The 23,613-nt window shown below is 40.7% G+C and overlaps 1 protein-coding gene across 1 annotated transcript in view; it reads left to right on the top strand.

Annotated features, from left to right (window-relative positions):
* The window catches only part of COLEC10 (collectin subfamily member 10), a gene marked incomplete at its 5' end in the record, with an annotated part of 36,439 nt that overhangs the window by 2,004 nt on the left and 10,822 nt on the right, over window positions 1-23,613 (top strand). Inside the window, 2 exons of the mRNA XM_080802814.1 lie at window positions 19,592-19,663; window positions 21,179-21,250. Of these exons, the coding sequence (XP_080658940.1) occupies window positions 19,592-19,663; window positions 21,179-21,250 (144 nt within the window). The remainder of the gene's footprint in view (window positions 1-19,591; window positions 19,664-21,178; window positions 21,251-23,613) is intronic.

Raw genomic sequence — 23,613 nt, 5'->3', positions numbered from 1 at the left:
AAGGCAGACACTTAAAGACTGAGCCACCCAGGCGCCCCCCGAGTTCCCTTCTTAAAGAGATTCCACAATTCTGGAAAGGAATGTACAGAATACCTCCTACCTCTCAGGCCTCATGTTAGGTGCTAAAATTAAAGCTCTTCTAGAACTTGTCTGCATTTCAAACTGAGTATTAGATTGCAAACTCTTGGACTCAGGGCTCAGTTAACGCCCTTTTTTCCTGGCAAATTGCCGCTATTCCTGCATATGGAGCACCGTGCGCATGCTCCTTACCGCCCTTTTTCCTCCCGGGCATGGAGCCGAGTGCCTTGCCTACAAGTGAAAAACAAGACTTTCGCCTTCATCTCTTCTCAAGATATAAACTGCCATTTACCCTGCCTCGTTCGTTCCTGAACGTCACAATAGCTGCTCCCTACCCCTGAACAAGGCAGATTTGTATATTTATTTCTACAAAAATAAAATGCTAATGATAAAGAAAATTAAAAAAAAAAAAAAAAAAAAAGCTTGGTGGCCGAGGAAATATTTTAAAGGATGGAATCATTACTTCTGTTCAATATATTTTTCCTAAGAGCAGGCTGGTCTATATTTTTCTCCGTGGCTAATCATGTCAATACCATAGTTCCCGGCACTGTGCTCAGAAACTTCTAGAAGCTCTGAGAAACAGTAAAAGGAGTTTCCCCTGAATTCATTTGGGAGGCTGGGAACGAAAACTATTTAGAATTGCCGGTGGAAAACAAGTAATGGTAACCTGTCCTATAATATGTTGCCCAAGATAGACTCACCATTTTCTTACTGCATTATTTCCCAAGCATGACTTGGTGGGAAGAAAGATACTGAATTAAATCTGTTTGATCTTCACGATGCTATTACATCTACTTATGCTTTAGTTTCTTTATTTGAAAAGTGAGCTTCATTAGAGAACGGTTTTAAGAATTATATAAGCTAACAAATGTAAACTTTAAGCTGTGTAGACATCATAAATAGATAATTAAATTCTATTTATCTTTCCTCCTTCTCCCTATTTATCTAAGTCTGCTGAGTAACAATTATGGGAGTAAGCAATGTTCCAATTATCAAAACTTCTTTGTTGAAAGCCGTCTTTATTTTTCTCTCCATGCCTTAAATTTATTATTTTGTGCTGTTTAGTAGAAAAATGTTCTTTCCCACCCGCATCGACTCTTGAAACAATTCGTGTAAAATTCTGACCTCTAGTGGTACTCCTTGAAAACAGCAGTGGCAAGAAATTTTAGCAAGAAATGTTGAAAAGAAATGTAAGAGCAGTAAGAAATAAGAAATATTTGAGTGATGATTCACCATTTCCAAAGCATTTTCAAGTACATTATCTTGTTTAATGTTCACAATTGCCCTATGTGGTAGCAATTACTTTAAACTTAAAAGATAAGGAAATAATCTCAACAAGGCCAAGTGGAACTCTCAAGGTCTCTCACATACTTACAGAACAGATACGCAACTTGAAATTTAGCCCCGGCCTCGGGCTCTGCGTCCAGTGCCATTCTATGACATCCACTGGTTTCTAGTAGAATCAGGTTTGAAAATATAGTCCACTGACCTTTATGTGATAAGAAATGGATGCGACAATTAAGAACACAACGTTCAGGCCGTCTCATAGCTCAACATTGTACTGGATACTAAAATATGCTGAAGGTAATGAGATGCCCCCTCTCTGATAAGCAACTCCATTACTTCATTAGTCTGTTTGAAAATTAAACATATGTTGTCTTATTGCTTATGTTGGCTTCCATTAGCCTTTTCGTTTAGGAGCTTTATTTTATTATTATTATTTATTTTTTTATTTTTTTCCCAATGACTTTTGTGTGTGGCCTAAAAGTTCCTTTGCAATCCATCTGGTTTCTCCCTACTTCTCCCACATCAAACTACTTTTCCACTCACAGTCTGAATCAGGCATCCTTGCTTTGTCTTTCATTCCTGGCCCAGGATCTTTGAACTTGATGCTCTTTCTGTCTGGTCTAAATTTTCCTTTGTTCCAAGGATTGTTCCTTCTCCTCATTTAGGTTTTAGCTCAAATGCCATTCGCACAGTAGGCCCCTTCCAGATACCCCCTCACTCTCTGGATCCTAGCAGTTGGCACAACCTGAGTTATTTCCGGGAATCTTCTCAGCCTCCAGTGCAAATAAGCCTTCTCATGACTACCCCAAACAGATGGCCAGATATGCCCAGGAATGTGGGGATCACGTTCACAGCCAAATTGGGAGTCTCACTCCTGTAATGTAGCTATCAGAGGTAACTTGGTTTAATCCCAGTTATTTTTGCATTTGTTAAAGTTGAAGCCCAGAGAGGTAAAATAACTTGTTCTGGATCACACAGTAATTAACTGGCGGCAGGACTAGAACTGGAACGCCTATTTCAATCACTGGGCCAGTCATCGGTCCATTCTGCCATGTTATATCATCATCCTCACGTTCTATCCTTCTCATTAAGCATGAAATGATCCTTCCTTTAGTTTTTTAAATTAACATTAGAAAAGGAGTTCTGTGGGGTCAATGCATACACACTGTACGGAATTATTTTAGCTCGGTCACCTTGATATAAATTAAGTTGTTAATTTCTTTCTGGCGGCTTAAACAGAGAGGTTAAGCAAGTAGGTATTTTCCTAAGACCTTTATATTAACTATATTGATTCACTATATTCTTTCATTGAGAGTTTTATTATGTATTTTATGCATAAAGACAGGTTGAGATTTTAAGTGGCTTGGCCAGGGTGTTCTGAACCATTTTTTCCTCTCCTTTTCCCTTTGGGTAAGTACTAAGAAAGCATCTCAAGGTTAGACCAGAAAGGGGAAAGTAAACGTCCAGTCAATCAAGGTATGGGCAAAGATGAGTCAGGATATATGATATGATAATGTTAAAAAAAATTAGCCTGTTTTATTTTAATAATCATGTATCCTTTACCCAGACCACCCCTTCCCTTAACTCCCTTGCACAATAACTTGACTAGCCAACCATCACCGCTAGGGCCACAGTAGTAGTTTCCCAACAGGTACTTGCATGTTGGCAAAGATCATGGACTTTGAATTTGAGCTCTGCCACTTACCTGTCTCTGAGACCTTAAGCCTCAGTGTCTTCATTTTTGAAATAGGGATAATGTTGTTATCCATCTCAAATGTTTAATTTGAAAATTAAAACGTGTAGCATATAGCTTAGCTATATTTTCCCATTAGCTTTCATTTTCCATTACCATAAACTCCCTCTCTGCCCACATCCCTAATGGAAGGCTCACAGACTGTAAAGTTGGTTCCCCAAATAGAAATCTACCAGGGAAATGTCACCACCTTCTACTCCTTGCTGCAATTTCCTGCCTGCTGTGGTCCCACTGCAAAGTCAACTCTCATTGTCCGTAGTTCACAAACCTGAGGTCACCCTTTCTCTTCACTCGTGTTGCCTTCTTCCCCTTGTACTCCAACTGAGTCTGGTGTTCTTGATCAATGACATAGGCACGACAATGGTGTAAATACCCTAGGGATGTAATAGGACTAAATGAGTTAAAACCCACAAAACCAAACCTCAGTGTTTTTTTGTTTTGTTTTATTTATTGTTTTGTTTTGTTTTCAGTTAAAAAAGGTGGAATGATCAGTGTGACTACCTCATAGGGTCTTGGTGAGGAGAAATGAGTTGAGCCACACAAAGCACTTAGTACTGTCCCTGACATATTGCCAAGGACCCTTGAAATATTCGAAAACCACGGATTAACAAAACTCAAGAGAAAATGAGAATGGTTTTCCTGCCTTCTGGTCTTTTCATCTTCCTTAGGGAATATTTTACTGTACCCCATGCAGGCAGTTTTTTTGGCCTTGGGTCATCGACCATATGTGTAGGCCTGATATAACTTAAGTCTCTCACTCTTTATTTGTGTTTATGAAATTCTAGTTCTGTTAGAAATGATGTTTTTTGGCCTTTTTTTTTGCCTCTTTTCTAGATATTCCAATCCATAAGCAGTCTGTCTGGTTTTTGCACTACATATTTATCTGTAATATTCTATAATTTTATAAAAATCTTTAAATTATATTCTAAAGCATTCTCTGCTCTTTTATAAATTATAAATATCTGCCGTAAAAATCTGACACTCAGAGATTCAACTGAAGTAGGATCTAAAGAATTTAATTGTTTTCAAATTATTTACTGTGATTGTTCTTGACTTGAAAACTCTAGGACCATTATTTCACATCTCTTGTAGCCACTTGAGAATACTTGTATCTGTTAAGCAAATTATATGAGTATAAGTCTTTAGAATTTACAAAGGGTTTATCAATTATTTTTCTTTAGTTCCACTGACATACTATCGGAATCATTATCCCTATTTAAGGAGGCAGATAAACAAACAGACAAACAAGCAAACAAACAAGTCAAGGAACTAAAGTACACTTCTCTTGCCCATGACCTTTCTGAAGGTCATTTATCTGACATCAGCCAGGGTTGAGTGTACATGCAAGACATTACACTACGGAGTTCAGTCAAGAATAGTTTACATGATCTTGTTCTGCCTCGTTTGAGATGCACAAAAATCTAGAAAAGGGTTTTGACATTCAGGGCCAAAGTACTGCTCCACTTAAGACCACCTGCCGAGTGACCAAAGAGGCCCTTATGTCCAGCGGGAGCTTGGGAGATGGAGTGATGCCACAAGGGTGACAATATGCTGCAGACCAAAGTGTAAGTCCCCAAAGAGACAGAGGGACTTGGATATATTACAAAGGAAGGTCTTTAGAATGGATTTATCTTAGCACTTGAAGAGCAAAGCTAGAGCTTGCCACTGGTGATCTTGGGGCAAAGTCACTACTGGCCCATAGACACAAACCAAATACACTGAAATAATGCTCACAGGGAGTATACAAAGGCAAGGGATATGACCTTCTTTCCTACCTTAGAGGAACCCGAAGGGAGGCAATATCATGTTGGTATTATTTTAAGGTGGCTAAGCCGTGCCAACGTGGAATTTTCTCTGGATCCCTCTTCCTGTTTTTCTAACATTGTAGCTCTGCACAGATGAGGGTATGCAAAATTAAAATGCTTCGCATTCACTGATGCCAGGGTATTCCTGCACCTGCCTATAAGGCTTTACCATTGAGAAATGAATCTCCCAAAATGCATCATTTGACTGTCTGTTCTCCTGTATTCCTTCCTGTGTTACTTTTTGTAATTAGAAATATGGGTGGGTGTGGGAGGTTAGGGCACAGTACTCTGTCATGTCAAAATGCATCACTAATGCAACAAAGTTATTGACTTAATTTTCTTGTCAGTGGGGACATACTCTTGGAACAGGGTGTCCAGTGGAGGATAAATTAAGTGTTATTCTACCTCCCTTTAGGTAAATAGAATCAATCTTTTAATAAGGTGGAGCACAGAATGTTTTCCCTATCCTGGCTCTAATGGCTTCATTGTAAATGGAAACTTACTGCACTTTGTTACCCTAATTTTCATTATACCTAGGATTTTCTTTCTTTGGTTTTCACAGCTATTCTATAGAAATTTTAAGACTGTATCAGGTCTGAATGGCCAAATGACAGTTTAAACCAGAAGACCCAATGGAAGTCTGAGTAGGAGAATGAAGCAACTTAGTTTCTTTCTTTCTTTCTTTCTTTTTTTTTTTTTTTTGTCAGGTAGACAAATCTCTTGGCGGGGCTAAAGATAGGCTGAAGGACTGAAAGGATGTGAGAAGCTCCTGGTGGGACATGAGCTAAAAATGAGAGATGAATTAGGGCTGTTGGGATAGGGAGAAAGAGGGGAGACGAGAGAGAGATTTCAGAAGCAAAACTGGCAGATGATAATGAATTCTAAACAGCCTGAGCTACTTCTGGACATCCATATGGAAAAGTCCAGTAAGCAGTTGAAAATAGATATCGTAAATATTTTTTAGGCGTTTCTTCTCTACAAAAACAAATCACACTATTTGTCTTGACTCATGGTTTTTGTAACTTATCTCATTTAGTGGAATCATCAGGGAGGACGTTGCCATTCTCACAGATGGGTGGGATGTCCATGGATTGGGATGCTGGGATATAACCGCATAGTTATTACTTATAATGCTGTTCTTTTTCTTTCCATTAGTTTCCACCCCACTTTGTACTGAAAGGAATTTTAGACAGAATATTGTATGCTACGTCTACAGAGTGCTGTAAACGTTTCAAAGCCAGGGGCACAAATCTCTGGAAGCAAAAATACACATCAGCCAGGGAGTTGCAAATCTACACAGCCAAGGTGTGGGCTAAAGAGGCATTGGCTGCCCTTGGCTGCTTCTTGGTAGCCCTCCAATTTCTAGTGGCTAGAATTTCTGGGTGGCCTAGTGGATGATACTGCCATAACATAAATTTCTCTAGTGCTCACTGAATTCCAGGCATTGTTCGACCCTTCATAGGCATTATCACATTTACTCTTCTCAATAACACTATGAGGGAGATATTTCACTATTCTGGTTTACTAACAAGAAGACTTAGACTTATAGAATTTCAGCGGGCTGCCAGTGGGCCAGTGATGGGACCAGGACTTGGTCCCATCACCCAGACCTTCTGCTCCTTTTTTTTTTTTTTTAAGATTTTATTTATTTATTTGACAGACAGAGACCACAAGTAGGCAGAGAGGCAGAGAGAGAGGGGTAAGCAGGCTCCCTGCTGAGCAGAGAGCCCGAGGCGGGGCTCGATCCCAGGACCCCGAGATCATGACCCGAGCCAAAGGCAGAGGCTTAACCCACTGAGCCACCCAGGCGCCCTGAGACCTTCCACTCTTAACTACTGCATTGTGCCGCGGAAGCACACCACTTCGTCCTGGATGGATGGGATTCCTCCTTGCATTTGTTTCTACTGACTTGGCTGTGAATGCATTTTAATAATGAATGATATGTGCAGGAGGAAGAAAACCTGCCCAACAAACCTTAATATTGTATTTTTCATTAAGTACAATGTTAGTTGTTTTCTTTTTTTCCTCCCTGTTACTCAGACATGCAAAGACGACAAAAGACTCTCTGGTTCCAAGGAGTAATTTTTCTTAAGCCAAATAAACCCGAAAACAAGAGGAGGTGCTTTATAATTTAAGTAGGAAACACTGCAGGATCTTTGAAATCCTCACTTTTCTTTGCTAGGTTATACAGGAACTAGCTGAAGGGGGAATAAAGTTTATGGGTCTCTGAGATTGATGGGGCACAACAAAGGGACTGGTTGACATCACGGTCACGCACATCAACAGCCTGGGTTGGATCATAGGAAGCACCCAGTAAACATAGGTGTTATTAATACTGTCATTCAGATTGTTATTAGATAAATTAATCACCATCTATGTCCTTACATATTATATTTCCTTACATTATTTAGCATATCAATACAGAAAAAAGATTTCTGTTCTATTTCCTTATTTGATACATTGTCTTATCATCCAAGGAGGGAGCATATAGATGAAGAAAAGCCAAATCTCCTTATCAGGGAGAAGAAAAAAGATCATTGATCTTTTCAAAATCTCACCTTGTTAGATGCCAATGACACCCATGACAATTTCCCATTCATAATACTTATAACATTTATAAGACCTTGTTTGGTGTCTCCTTCCCACCAAACTTTTAGGCTTAGATCATGTCTAGTCAGAGACAGTGCTGTATGGCTAGGACTCAACACAGGACTTAGTAGCTAATAGAGACTCAATAAATATTTGTTCAAGGAATGAATGAGTAAGTGAGAAAATTGTGAAGTTTTGAGAAGCTTTTGAGAACAAAGTATAAAATATCTGCCCTCAAAACAAGCAACTTGCACTCTAATTAAGTAGTTGACATTAATACAACAAGTTAAATAACAGTGCATTTTAAAATAATACTCTAAGGCAACAATTAGAGAGTAGTAACAAGGAACCAGATGGTGAATTACCAAGGAAATAATTCTATCAATAAATTTAGGGAATGTAGAATTTGAGACAAGACTAATGGGTTAAATTTACAAAAGGAGAGAATATCCACAGTTTCTTTACATTATTATCTATTTTTCAAACTGCGAGAGTATTTCATGCTTGTTGAAACACATAGCATGTGTGTTATGCTAAGTGAAATAAGTCATTCAGAGAAAGACAAATGCCATATGATTTTATTCATATGTGGAATTTAAGGAACAAAACAGATGGAACATAGGGGAAGGGAAGGAAAAATAAACTAAGATGAAAATAGAGAGGGAGGCAAACCATAAGAGACGCTGAACTCCAGGAAACAAACTGAAGGTTACCGGAGGGGAAGTGGGTGGGGGGATGGGGTAACTGAGGAGTGGGCATTAAGGAGGGCACCTGATGTAATGAGTACTGCGTGTTGTATGCAACTGATAAATCCCTAAATTCTGCCCCTGAAACTAATAATACAGTATATGTTAACTAAATTGAATTTAAATAAACAATTTAATTTAAAAATCCATATAACATGTGTAAATATGTACAGAATAAAGATGTATAAAGAAAACACTAACGATCTCACTTTTCACTGTGACACTTCCCTTTCCCGAACCACTTCTCCCATGTAACCCTCATGAACAGCTTGGTATTAACACATTTCTCTGTATTTTTTCTGTTTAATTATGCTTTCTTCTAAATAGGATCATATGTGTATGACTCTCCAAGAGACATTCTTTATATACTAAAACATGGAGATCACACCTTCCTCGGAGGTCTTCCTCAAACTCATTATTTTTGGCAACTGCATGATATTTCTTCTGGGATTTCCATCAGTTTCATGATGATACACTTCCAGATTGTTTATGGTTTTTGCTTTTGCCACTACGAACATTCTCATATATATGAATACACACACAGGTAGATACATTACTTTTTACAGATATTCTCATAAAATAGGTTCCCTATGGTAAAATGGAAGGTGTGGGTTCTTTAATCCCTATTGACAGACTAGCTTCCAGAAATGCTATAGTAGTTCATGTTGCCAGAAGCAATGACTGAGTGCTCTCTGCCTCTATAGCATCTTTGAATGCTATTAGTCTTTTTATATTATTACTAAATCTGATGGCGACATAGGATAATAGACATTTCCATATGTACTTCTCTGACTAATAGTGAGTATGGACAATATTCATCTATCACTTATTATTTATATTTTTAGATTATCTTTTTATTTCCCTTACTGTTTTTTTGCAAAAGCTTTTCACATGTTAAGAATATTAATCATCTTCTATGTCTTAGTGCCTGATTTTTTCCTTGTCTGTCATATATTTATTTATAAACTCGATATAGTTATGTGACTTCTTTTGCCCATATAGAAACTTTTAATTTCTCTGTGGTCCTCTATGTCTTTCTTCTCTTTTATGACTTCTGCTTTTTTCCTCTGGAGAGTTGAACTTCAAACAGAGAGAAAAGCCTTTCAATGGGAGCATGAATTGAAAGACCTTTTAATGAAAAATGAATAAACAAGTTGAACAGGCATAGAAGGTTATGCAAGTCAATGTCAGAAAATAACACCAGAAAGTTGCAGTGATGTCAGTCTCTGAAAATCCAAACGCTAGACTAACCAGTTTGGACTTGGCCTATAAACACAGAAGAACTGCTGAAATGTTTTGTAATGAAAATGTGATTTTATAAAGAACCATCTTCAAGACAGCTCGAAAAAGTGAAGCTCAGATCTAAGGAAACCAGTATTTCAATAATTATTCACTTAACAGACACTATTCTAGGCACTTGGAGTCACCAGTGAGTAAAACTTCATGAAGACCATTTAGGGACCACCTGCAAGGAAGGGGGTTAGAGTATGAGGACAGGGGGAGGTAGAATAGTGGCAGCAGGGATGAGAGGAAAGAGAAAGGATGGATGTGAGAAAAAGTAAGAATCAGGGTGGGAGTTCAGAAGGAGGAACAGCCAAAACCGATCTGGGGTCTGAGCCTGGGAGATGAGACCATGGCGGTGACACTGGGAGACATGAGCAAGTGTCCCAGTAATGTATTGGGAGACACGGGCAAGGAGGAAACAAAAGCGTGGGATGGAGGGCAGAGCAGAGACAGGCTGGCTGCCCTCCTAGGTTAAGAGCCTTCACACCTCTCTTGGCCGGCTCAGGTCCATTCATTAATCAGCCGTTTGTGAGAATAACATCTTAATCAATGACTAATTTATTTCACTGTTGTAAGTTCACAGTTATCAATCTTCACTTTAAGGGTGTTATTCCTTTGCTTTTGAAAACCTTCATTGAGGAAGTACCTGTTGCATCTGAGTGGCCGTGCCAAGTGCTGGGGATACACAGGAAATAGTGTCTCCTCCCTGACCTGTCCCATCATCTGACAGGGGTGGGGGGGGGATGGGGGAGCTGGAGGGGATGCTATGAAGTACAAGGGCTGTTCCTCTTCAGCGAATGAGACTAATCCTGATGGTTGAAGAGGGAGATGGCAGCAGGACAGTCTGCACTGAGCAGACTCCTGGGGAAAGGAGGGCAAATGTGAGCCAAACCCATAGGGATGCATGGTTTGGACAGAAGATACAAATCCACACGAACTTGTATGGATGAGAACGTTTTAGTACCAGCCTATCCTCATCCAATGACAAATTTGTATTACAGCTTATTTTCTTTTTCACTTACCTGAAGATATAAACTTATTCTGGTGGAGCCCAATGCAAGGGATCCCATTTACTTCTTCCTGAGAAAGACTAGGGAAGCATTTCAGGTGTGAGCAGGTAGGGGCAGGTGTTTCCTCCTTTATGCTCCCCCAACAGCTGCTCTCCCAGCACTTATCACAATAGTCCTTATGCTTCCGTGCCCGTCCTCTCTCGGGGTTTCCATCTCCTCAGAGGAAGGCTCTTATTTTCTTGATCTGTGTCTACTAATTATACTAGTAAGGAAACGTGTGTGCAGGTGAAAGAAACCAAATACAAACCAAGCCTAAACTGGTTAGTCAAACAAGCGAACAGAGGAGAGAAGGGGACTGTGTAGTCTCCATAACAAGGAGGGAGTCAAGCTGCGCTACATCCGGTCTGGGGTCAGGGGCTCAGGACTCAGTCTTCGTACCTTGGTTCTGCTTTTCTCCATAATGACTTCATTTTAAAGAAGCTTCACCCTTCATGGTGGTAAGATAGATTCTGACACTTCAATAATCTTCTGTCCTCTCTGCTACTCCTGCAGAAAGAGCAAGCCACCATTTTTGAAAGGTGTAACTGCTTGAGTTATTGGAGAGGCTTATCTACAAATGGAGACTCCCTGGCTCTTACCGGTCATGTGCCCACTGCTGAGCCAATCACTGTGGGTTGAGTTCAAACCACATGGATTGAGAATAAACAAGTGTGGTTTCCTATGGAAATGTGTGGGGCTGTTAACAGAAGCACAGATGGAGGATACCAGGAAGGTAAAACCTGTAGGTTCCCACTCTACACTTAATATTTAGTGGATGGATAAGGGCCCCCTCGTTGCACAGGTTTCCTCTGCGAGCTCTGCCATCAAGAATATCATTGAATCTTCAAGCAACCCTGTAAGAAAAGGGTAACTACCTCGGTTTTCTAGTTTAGGAAGCCGAAGCAGAGAGAGTACTTATTTAGTATAATATTAAAGAGCTGATAAGTGGAGATGTGGGATTTGAGCCCAGGTCTCTGTGACAATGAATGAGTTTGCTGGAGCTGCCATAACAAAATACCACAAACTGGGTGGCTTCAACAACAGGAAGTCATTGTCTTGCAGTTCTGGAAGCTGCAAGTCCAAGGTCAAGGAGTCACCACTTGGTCTCTTTTCGCTAAGCCCTCTCTCCTTGGCTTGCACATGGCTGCCTTCTCACTGTGTCCTCACATGGCCTTTTCAGGGATTCGTGCATTCATCCCTTGCATCCTTTGGTGTGTCCAAATTTCCTCCTCTCATAAGGACACCAGTCAGATTGGATTAGGATTGTCCCAACAGCCAGAATTTAACTTAATCTCCTCTTTAAAGGCCTTCTGTCTAAATACAGTTACATGATGAAGTCCTGAGAGTAGGGCTTCAACATATGAATTTGGGGGGTGAGGACACAACCCAGCCCATGACAGACCATAAAACTCCTGTTCTGCCCATTGCACCAAGCTTCCAAAGACCTGTGGTTCCAAAGGCTGAAACCCTTGGCAAACTGCATCTTGGTTGAGAGCAGCTTTCTTCCTCATAAGAGTCTCCCTTGGACAGCTTTTCTCCTTAGAGGCAGGCAGTTTCCTATGGACTGACATGAACTTGCTTCTTCTGTAACCATATCCCTGCTGCAGGACCAAAATAAACATTTTTCAAGTGCTTTAAAATTATTAGAAAAGGTGTTAATTGTTTTATAAGGAGGGTCTCATTTCATGCACTCTCATCATAACAGGGTGAGGGAGTACTGGGGAAGAGCCTCAGAAAATCTCTTAGAGGACCCCTGCCCTACTGTCATAGAAAGATTTTTTTTTTTCTATTCATAGAGCATAATGTGTACTATTATGTTGTTTGTTCTAGTTGTTAAGCCAGGTTAGCCAAGGTCTGGGTCTCCCTTGACCACAGATCAGTTGCCTCATGGTAATGAAGATGGAAGTAATATCTACAAATCATTCTTCTTTTAGAAACCACGCTTGCTCATTTTTTATGCTTTCATTAAAAGAAATATGAAGAAAAACCCCTCATTGTCTCAAAAGAGGAAAGAAGAGCCATGATGAAATGTCACCACGGGCCCATAATCTCTCCGCAGTTTATGACCACTGCTCTCTTAGGGGGTCAGGGAGCCGTGATTGCAGGGCCTGGTTTTAATTACAGGTCGCCTTCTCCTGATGGCGCCTGTTAACCAAGTGGCTGGCACCAGTTCTAGGGTATAAGGCCTTTGGAAAAATCCCACCTTTGGGGAATGGGCAGCAGGAGTCTAGGTAACGCTAATCATTCCTGGCAACATGTTTGACAGGGGGAAAAAGGAATTAAGAAACCTTTTTATTGATTTCTTCCTCTACCAGCAATTTCCACCACAAAGCTATCACAATGAATCAAAGTACCCATGTGTCTCAGAGTAAGCAGACAGCCCTCCATTTGGGAGACTAAACAGGCAGGTACTCTAATTCCTTCCATTTACAGATAAAACAGAAATTTTGAAAGGTTAATGCCACACCCAAGTTCGCAAAGCTGGAAAGGGATATAATGAGGGATTGAATTCAGGATCTGTAAGACGGAAGCCCATGGATTCCACTGATAGGTCACCCCAGCTTCGCAGGAACCACAGTCTTCAGTGAATGACCAGCGGACCTGTGTCTTCTTCCAGCCACTGTGGTCTTGGCAGTTTCTTGATTTATGAGTAGTCCTTCCAGAAGAGAAAATGGAATTTTTGTCATGCCTTGTTTTCCTAGAACCCAGGTTTACTCCTCTGAATGTCTGTTCCTCTTTCTAAGCACTCATCTCTTCTTTATCATTTATATACGGCGCAGTAGTTTGGGCTCAAGATGATCGAGGTCACAGAACTCTATAAAGGTGACCTTAGCAAAGCCCTGTGGCCAAGTTGAACTGAAGATTGACATAATGATATTATGTGTACATAGGAGGATGTTCTTAGCTTTTTGAGATTTGCTGAAGTATTTAAGGAAGCTGTGCCATGATGTCTGTAATTTACTTTTTTAAAAAATCGGTAAAAATACATAGATGAAGCAATAGCAACATGTTAATTGCCAAGTCTCAGTAATAGGTATGTATTAATTTCTATTTATCTTTAATTGTGTGAAAATTTACTTAGTATACACAGTCAAGGACAAAAGTAAGCGATGATTGTAGGATAAGGATTGTGGTAGTGAATAGAAAGGAAGGTTTAGAAGAGATGTCATTTCTGGTGATGATGATGACGATAATCATTCTTATACCTCCCTTCTGTTCTCAGTAAAAGAAGAGCAGATAACTTCGCCAAGCACCAGGCACTGTGCAGAGCACTTTTCATGCATCGTCCCCATGAGGCCACAATAATCCTATGAAGTCATGATTATTTTTTTTCCATTTAATGGGCGAAATGGAGACTCAGAAAAATGACCTAACTTGTTCCAGAGCCCTCTTTACCAAAGGAAGGCTCTCCTTTTGCCTTAGGGGGAGCTATGGGGGAATGACTGAGTTGAAGGAATTCAGGATACGTAGGGAGTTAGGGAAAGGCACAGAGGGACTGATAAAGTAAGTGAATGGAGAGAAAGCCAACATAGTAGGTCCTGAGGAAGGCTGACTATTTCAGTGAAAGGATGAGGTTGTGATCGAGGAAGTCAAAGCACTGGGAGATAGTCCATTTTACCACCATAGTGATACGCCTGGAATGTATGAGATGTCCAGGGAATAACTGATATGACTAGAGAGCTTTCCAGGAGTGATAATGAAGTCGGCAAGAAGGGGTAGCTAGAGATGGGAAGGATTTATTTTAGGGAAGAGTCCTGGCCCCATTAACAAATCACACCATACCACTTACCCCACTCAGTTCTAAGGCTGATCAGGAAAAAAATCGCTAACAACTTTCTCCTAGTCCATAAGATTATTTTGGCAGTGGGAAAAGTACAGATTCTGGCGCATTTTCTTTAGCATTTCCAAAACCAATTCACTAATTTTTAATAATTGCTTCCTTTGAGCAGGGGGTACTGACCTAGGTTAAGCTATTTCATTTCAAAGTAGGATTTAATTTTAAAAGACTTTTTGCTTGTTGTGGGGGGGGGGGGCTTTACCTGAGAAAAATTGGTCAACTGTGTGCTCTGCTGGAATTCTGCTGGAGAGATTATCCCAGCAAGCGGGTGGCAGGGGTGGGTGGGGAGAGAACAAATCATTTTTGTAAAAATTGAAATTAGTTCATTTCAATGGATAGCTTTTCATTCAATTTTAAAATGTAAGTAGCTATTTTTAAAAAGAAAAAAAGAAAGGCTAAATTGCACAACGAATCCAATGAAATATTGCCAAGAGGATGAAAGCAGACAACTGTGAGCCATGTGGGGGATCCTTTCCATAGCTTGCTTTTATACCTCTCTTCTGTTCTCATTAAAGCAAGTCCCAAAGATCAAATGATCCCAGGATACAAGCTGAAGGCAAGGGTACAAGTTGTTTACCTCATCTCTGCCAGCAGCCTGCTCACCACCAGGCTAGGAAGCAAGCACAGAGACCAGAAGAATAATCCCATTTTCACCCTCCCAGGTCTCCATCAGGAGCCACCAGGGAGCAGTAGATGACTAAGTCACTCATCTAGCTGCTTTCCCTTAGATACTGGCTTGAAAATGAATGGGGAAAGCTCATAGGAAGGGGTGGCGGGCAGAGGAGAAATCATCATGGCACCAGTAGTTCACATTTGTGTGGTTTCATGATTCACACAGTGCTTCCCATACATGCCTGCGTTTGATCTTGCCCTTTAGTGAGCAGACCGTGCATCTTTGGTCCCATCCTACAGAAGAGCAATCCCAGACCCAGAAATGAATTTGTTCCCTATTGTGGAGTTTGTTCAGAGCATGGGCTTTGAAGGCAAATGCCCTGGTTTGAATCCTGGCTTTGTTACTTGCAAGCTAGGCGACCCTGAGAAGTTACTTCACCTTTTTTTGACCCATTTCCTCATCTGTAAAGCAGAGCTAAGAATAATATGCATCTCAAAGGCTGTCGTAGAGACCAGATGATTGGATGCTTATCAAGGACTAGGAACCCCTTTGGCACTTAGTATTCTGTAAACACTACCATTGCATTTGTAAAATGTTTTATGGCTCACAAGATATATTCCGTTCAACTGTATTTATTAAGCATTAGAGACAAACACTGTGTCAGATGATGGGGATGCTAGAATAAATCACTCATGACCCCAGCCATCCCGCAGGTCACAGATGAGTATAAGGAACAGCACAGAAAAATGGGCTCACCCAGTATAAATTTCCTTATTTTCAACAATGAAGGTAATTAAATGGAGAATTTAGGCCAGCCTAAAAGTGTTAGAGATGGCTCCTTAAAGGAAAATATTTTTCTAATTTTACCGTTCCTAAAAACCCTCTGAAGAAGAGGGTATTTTGTTCATTCTACGAATGAGTAAATTAAAACTTAGAAAAGGTCAAGGACTTCCCAAGTTCCCTCTGCTAGTGAGTGGCAAAGCCAGGTCTCAGTGACACCAAACTACTTCAAGGATACATTCCCTGTGAATTAAGTCATTGAGATACTAGGCTGGTTTTTTTTTTCTGCCTCAACATTTTTCTTTCTTTTTTTTTTTTTTTTTAAGATTTTATATATTTATTTGACAGAGAGAGATGAGAGAGAAAGTACAAGCAGGGGGAACAGCAAAGGGAGAGGGAGAAGCAGGCTCCCCACTGAGCAGGGAGCCTGATGTGGGGCTCAACCCCAGGACCCTGGAATCATGACCTGAGCCCAAGGCAGATGCCCAATGACTGAGCCACCATCATTTTTCTTTTTAAAAAAGAAATAAAGACAGTCATTTTTTTCTGGATCTCCCCTTTTCCCCCCTGAAAAATTTGGCACAATGTCAAATATCTAAACTCCAAAATCTGCTAAGGGTCACAGAGTCCTACACTGGAAGGGACAATTGTTTATTGGTAGGGATCTGGAGGCACAGAGATAACACATGTTGAATCCTGGCTCTACCACCCGCAAGCTCTATGATAATAGGCAAACAATCTCATTGAGTCTGTTTTTCCACTCATAAAATGGCACAATAATAGTTTCCACCTTCTAGAATTAACAGCGTTGGCACACATTGTAATTACTTCATAAACATTTGCTACTAACTTAATCTAAAGAAATGCCACTTAATCCAACCACTTCACCCCTCTGGTCTGATCACACAAGTCATCTGTGTGTTCTTTTTCGAAAGCCTTCAGGAGACTTTAGAGCCCCACATGGGAAGTGTTTTAATGCTTGACCAATCTCATGACTGGAGATTGAACTCTTCCATACTTGGCCAATGCTTTCATTCAGATATTAACATTCTGCTCTCAGAAAAAAATAGAGAATGGCTGATTATGTTTCTTTTCTGGATGAATGAATGACATCTCCATGTTCCACGTTGCCCAAACTGTCTCATGCAAGGCGCTTCACTTTGCCTTTAGAAGTCTCCTTTCTACTTCTTTCCACTGGTGACGGACGGACTCCTTCCTGTCTTGAGATTGTGTGTGAATATGCAGATAGCTGGTCATAATGTTGTGTGTGTTGTGCTCTTTAGTTTCAAAGCACATTCACATACTTACTTTGTTGATCCTAAAACAACTGAGTGAGGTAGGGAGGGCAGGTATGAATCCACATTAAGGATGAGGAAAAGTAAAGAATAGCAAGGGCTACGATGGCACAATTATGTTCCATATCTCGTATGCATTTTATCTTATTAAACCTCTTACAAGGGCCCTCCTTTGGTAGGTGTTATTAGTTCAATTTGCAGGAGGGGAAAATGAGACTCAGAAAGGGATGTCACATACCCAACTTTCCCCAGATAACGAGTGGTCAAGCTGAGAAAGGCCATATCTGTCCTACTTCAAAGCCAATAAGCTCAATCACTGGCTTTTGAAGGTTTGCTCAGTCCATCAGTGACTGACATGATGTGAAAATCCAGGGCTCCTGATTTACAGTCCAGGACATTTCTCTTTCCTTTTTTTTTTTCTTTTGTAAGATTTATTTATTTTAGAGAGAGCATGTAAGGGGGGGGGAAGGGGGGTCAGGGAGAGAGGGAGAGAGATAGAATCCTAAGCAGACTCCCCACTGAGCACAGAGCCCAACTCAGGACTTAATCCTATGACCCTGAGATCTTGACCTAAGCCGAAATCAAGAGTTGGATGCTTAACGGCTGAGTCACCCAGGTGCCCCCAGGACACTTCCGTTAAGGCACTCATTTAGTTCTTGACTGGACAGGTGCTAGGGCTAGACCCATCTATGACCAAGACAGTCACTGCTCACACAGAACTGCTTTGCCTCCCCATTCTTAGCTGTCTTCTGTTCGTATCTTCCTGGTTTATGCCTGCAATTTGGGGGCTCTCAAGCATGCAGTCAGAGAGTAGTAATTTACAAAAGATAAATGATCATTTATATATTTTTATGTATTTAGATAATTATATATAAATATATATTTATATTCTTTATATATGTATCACACATCAATATACATGTTTATACATGTTCCTGCTTCCAGAACTGGCCAAATTCTCCAGCAAAAATAAAGATTTGTCATACCAGATTTATATATATATGTTTTATATATATATTTATATATGTGTGTGTATATGTATACACACATATAATGTATATGGATATACATGTATACACACAATACATGTGGTATAGCCATAAAAAAGAATGAGATCTCACCACTTGCAAAAACATGGATGGACCTAGAGTGTCTTATGTTAAATAAAATAAGTCAGACAAAGACAAATACCATATGATTTTGCTTGTATGTAGAATCTAATAAACAAAACAAATGAACAAATAAACAAAAAGTAGAAACAGACCTATAAATACAGAGAACTTGCAGGTGGTTGCCAGAGGGGAGGGAGGTAGGGAGATGGGCAAAATAGGTGAAGGGGATTAGGAGGTACAGACTTAAAGTTATGAAATGAATAAATCACAGAGATGAAAGACATAGCATAGGGAATATAGTCCATGCTATTGTAATAGCGTTGTATGATGTCAGATGGTGGTTACACAATCAATAGACTTGTCAGATCAGTATGTGGCACACCTGAAACTAATGTAATATTGTCAACTACACTTCAGTTAAAAAAAAAGAAGGGGCGCCTGGGTGGCTCAGTGGGTTAAAGCCTCTGCCTTCGGCTCAGGTCATGATCCCAGGGTCCTGGGATCGAGCCCTGCATCGGGCTCTCTGCTCAGCGGGGAGCCTGCTTCCTCCTCTCTCTGCCTGCCTCTCTGCCTACTTGTGATCTGTCTCTCTGTCAAATAAATAAATAAAATCTTTAAAAAAAAATTTTTTTAAAAAAAAGAAGATTTGTCAAACCAAACAAAGTTCTCAGGAGATCACCAACAAAGGTATGTCTTTAGACATTAAGTTAGTAGGTTTGAAAATTGGGAATTTCTTGCAGAAACTTTGAAACTGCCCCCCACCCCCACCTCATACAACGAGGGCAAGGGGAGACAAGGGAAGAGGCAGACCAATCCAGATTGGTGGGTGGTAGTGTTAATAAGCAAGGGAAGTTACAGATGAGGCTTGTCTTCAGTGGTGGTAGGACAAGGTCTGCACACCTGCCTGCCAGAGTCTCAAAAGTTCATATAGAGCTTATCAGTGTTCGGTTACATATACCAGCCGGATGTCTCAACAACTCTTCACTCTCTCAAGGCTGCATCCTTGAAATGGCTCCTACTATGGGAATGGTGGACAGCTCGTATGTTTCAAGAGAGGGAATGGGGGGAAGAGCTTTTGATTGATTGCCCAGGTCTAGTTCACAGATCAATGGGCAGTCACATCATCTCAATGACCTCCCCCAACAATGTGGAGAAAAGTGAACAACAAAAGATACTGGGAGTGTCCTCTCTTTCCCTGAGTGTCCAGTCCATGAGAGCCTGTATACACATAGGCACATCGGAGTTATAAGGCAAGCGCTGGGCTGAGGAATGGATTCCAACCATGTTTACCACCATATCCCGGGGAGGATGTGCTGTGATATTATTTGAGCTGCTCCACTCTTTCATTTTCCATTTCAAAAGGAGATGATGGTGAAAAGGGAGATCCAGGAGAGGAGGGGAAACATGGCAAAGTGGGACGCATGGGGCCAAAAGGTAAGTGCAATGACATGAATCTGATGCTCTAGTATTAAAATTGCTTTCCTCTCCTGGCCTTGCCCTGGAAATTCGCAGCTTTCGTAACACTCTCTGCTCCAAAGGTGAATGAAATGTATTTCAGACATGAATTTACTTGCCACCAAAGAGCTCCTACGACGTTGTCCCCAAGACTCGATTCATTTCTCAAGCTGCCTCCTTAGGGTGGGCAGGAGTGGGACACTCCAGGAACTCTAGGCAGTAGCAGTCTCCAGAGACATCTAAGAGACGGTGAGTTTTAGAAACATGGCTGGGTTGATAGCTGTGTCTCTTCTCAGAAGCCACTGCTAAGCAACTCATTTTGGCTCACCTAGAGTGTAAAGACAACGATAAGAAGGAACAGAAAGAAGTTGTCTGATCCCTTGACTTATTCACCTATTTCCAAAATCTGTCAGCAAATGGCAGGGCGTGGGAGGGGCAGAGCAAAGATGGGAATGACACAAAGGCTGTTGTGATGTTTAAGTGTGTGTCTTCCAAGCACTGGACATATTTCCTGCCAACTACTACAAGGTGGTAGCCCTAGACCACTGATTTCAAAATCTTTAGTACGTCAAAGAGAAAAAAAAAGACTCACAGGTCTTTGTGACCTCGATCTGAAAACTGCTGATTTAAACTCTTCTTATTCAATAAATATGTACAATATTCTATAATTATATATAATCAGTTGCAAAATTATTATCACAGAGATACAGCTTTATAACCAGTAAATGTTTTTTAGGTCATCATAGAAAAAACCAAAATTGATAACAATTTTGGAGGATCTCAGTGATCCCCGATTATATGTATATTTTATAAAAACTTGGTGGGACAATATCGGAAGTCCCTTTGATCACTAGGTTTTATGACACGTTCCCTCTTTTAAAAAGTGGCTAAGATAGTCAAATTTTAGGGAGGAAACAGACTCCCAGAATGAAGCCAAAATAGATCTATAGGGGAACAGAATTAGAATAAAATGAAAGAATTCTTCCACTCAGCTCCTTATTTGACCTTTAGATTAAACATTCTCTGCTGTGGACCTTTTAGAAACATTGTGTTGGTAAGCATTTCAATATCCCTAGGCCCAGGATTTTCATACTTACCCACATTTAGTTTTAGTACGTACACTATAATGTGATTAAAGGAGATAAGGAAGCGCAGGATATATGTCACATGCCACAGATAGAAGAATGTACTTTTTGGTATTTCCTTCAAGGGAATATCATGCATTAGCCACATCTTCAAAGGGAACATAAAACCTTAGGTTATAAAGATGACCTGCTTTGGGGCGCCTGGGTGGCTCCGTGGGTTAAGCCTCTGCCTTCGGCTCAGGTCATGATCCCAGGGTCCTGGGATTGAACCCCGCATCGGGCTCTCTGCTCAGCAGGGAGCCTGCTTCCCTTCCTCTCTCTGCCTGCCTCTCTGCCTACTTGTGATCTCTGTCTGTCAAATAAATAAATAAAATCTTTAAAAAAAAAAATGACATGCTTTGCTTTTCAGGAATTAAAGGGGAGCTGGGTGATGCAGGAGACCAGGGCAACATTGGCAAGACTGGGCCCATTGGGAAGAAGGGTAAGCTGCATTTTCCTTTTCTCCAGTGGCAATTTGAAGCAAATCACGCATACCTTGATATATTCTGAAAGGTTCTGTATCATGAAAATGATCCTTTTTCTTTCCTTTAAAATAGGAGTTTTTCTCTTTCTTCGTATCTTAGCTGTTCCTTTCATACATAAACAATGTGTCTAAAAAAATAAATAAAGACCTTGAACAAGATTAAACAGAAATTCAGGGACAAAATCAAATGTAAAGTTTTGGTACTGACTGTATCGAACTATGTCCTAGAATCTGCTGGTTGTAATCCTTGATATAACTAAAATGGGTATCATGACCATGAAGCATGTTCAGTGGTAGAAAACAATTATTAAAACTTAAGGTAGCGAGTCAATTATCATATGGTTTCACTTATTTCTGGAGCATAAGAAATAACATGGAGGACAAGGGGAGATGGAGAGGAGAAGGGAGTTGGGGGAAATTGGAGGGGGAGATGAACCATGAAAGACTGTGGACTCTGAAAAACAATCTGAGGGTTTTGAAGAGGCGGTGGGTGGCAGGTTGGGTGAGCCTGGTGTTGGGTATTAAGGAGGGCACGTATTGCATGGGGCACTGGGTGTGGTGCATAAACAATGAATTCTGGTACACCAAAAAGAAATTAAAAAAAAAAATAAAAAAAAACTCAAGGTAGCAAAGGACAGTAGAAATTTCCTTCCATCTCCCTCTCTCCCTGTCTCTCTCTCTCTCTTTCCTTCCTTCCTCTTTCTTTCTTCCTTCCTTTCTTTCTTTCCTTCTTTCTTCCTCCCTTCCCCCTTCTTCCTTTCTTCCTTCCTTCCTTCTTTCCTTTTAAAGATTTTACTTATTTGAGAGAGAGAGAAAGAGAGAGCAGGAAGGAGGGGCAGAGGGAGAGAAAGAGTCTCAAGCAGATACCCCGCTGAGCACGGAGCCCAACCTGGCGCTCGATCTCATGACCCTGAGACCATGACCTGAGTTGAAATCTAGAGCCATACACTCCACTGACTGAGCCGCTCTGGCATCCCAGTGTAATTTTCTTCTTTAACTGAGTGAAATAATAATGATTCTGCATCTGGGATTTAGTAACAGATTAGAAACTCTAAATATATATATTCATACTCTTGTATTCTGTCCTGTCCCAATCCTACACAAAATTACTGCTTTCCTGTTATAAAACAGAGGTGGCCTCCTCTTTAATATGGAAACACTCCTTCATCTCGTCTTCCCATGAACCCTCACAATGATAGCAGGTTCCAGCGGCCCCTGACGGTCAGCAGTCCATACTGGCGTTTCTCCACTTAGTTTGAAGGTACAAAACCAAAGGAGCTCATAGACTATTTAGGAAGCTAGGATACGGGACTTCCTCAGAAAGAATTAGAATACGGGGTAACTATATAACTACTATAGGAACCATGTGGGAGAGTAAGCCTGGATTGATATAAAGACCTCAGCGAGGTCTTGAAGAACAGTGACACGTTTATGGAAATGGGAGGAAAGGCCTTTGAGGGGTGGCAAAAGATACTTGTGCAAACGTACAGAACTGAGGAAACTCAGTGCCATAGGTAACAGAATTCTGCAGCCTTGATGGGTACCCTGAAGCCTTCCTTCCACATAGGCCTGAGCAACTACTTGATCAGTTGTGTGCCTCCTAGTCACGTGTGGTGTGTTCTTGGGCAGGCGGATTGGTGCAGGGTAAGCTGACGCTGTGGTTCCTCTCCTCGTCCCGTAGCTTAGTATCTCCTCTCCCCCTGTCCTTTTCCAACTCATACCTTTGAGAATTTTCCTTCTGCCTGCATTTGAGGGCAGGGACAGAGTGTAGCATCACTGTAAAGAATTTGCTATACCTATTACTGATTCAATGGCCGGCGCTGTGTGTTCACCTGTGATTGAAATTCTCCCAGCTGGGGATGTGCTAGATGGACTCCTCATAATGATGACTCTTTCTGTAATATGGATTTTGGGTGGTTTTACCATGAAGCTAATGAAGCTTTGGTTTCAGAGCCTGGCACTTACTTGGGTTCTTCCTACGACCCTAAATGGAGCCTTATCAATGCACATGGCCATATGTCTTGGCAGAGTTTGTAAAGTAAGGCATTTAATCCTCAACTAGTTAAAAGAATATCTCTCAACATTAAAAAAAAAAAAACCAAAAACCTATTTCCTCCTTAACCAACCTTTTTAGACACTTTTTTTCTCTAATTGTCCTCCCCTATAAAATTTTAATATCACCCATGGACTATATATCTATTGTGCATTGTGTGTATATTTTTGCTTCATGTATAAAACAGAGTAAGATTTTTCACCCCCTAGAACCGACTTTTATATCCTTGAGCTGATATAGTCCTCATTGAGAACACACAGCTTAACAT

This window comes from Martes martes, assembly GCF_963455335.1.
Source record: "Martes martes genome assembly, chromosome: 4".
Taxonomy (NCBI): Eukaryota; Metazoa; Chordata; class Mammalia; order Carnivora; family Mustelidae; genus Martes; species Martes martes.
The sequence above is the reverse complement of the archived record's forward strand: the minus strand, read 5'-3'. Positions and strand labels throughout refer to the sequence as shown.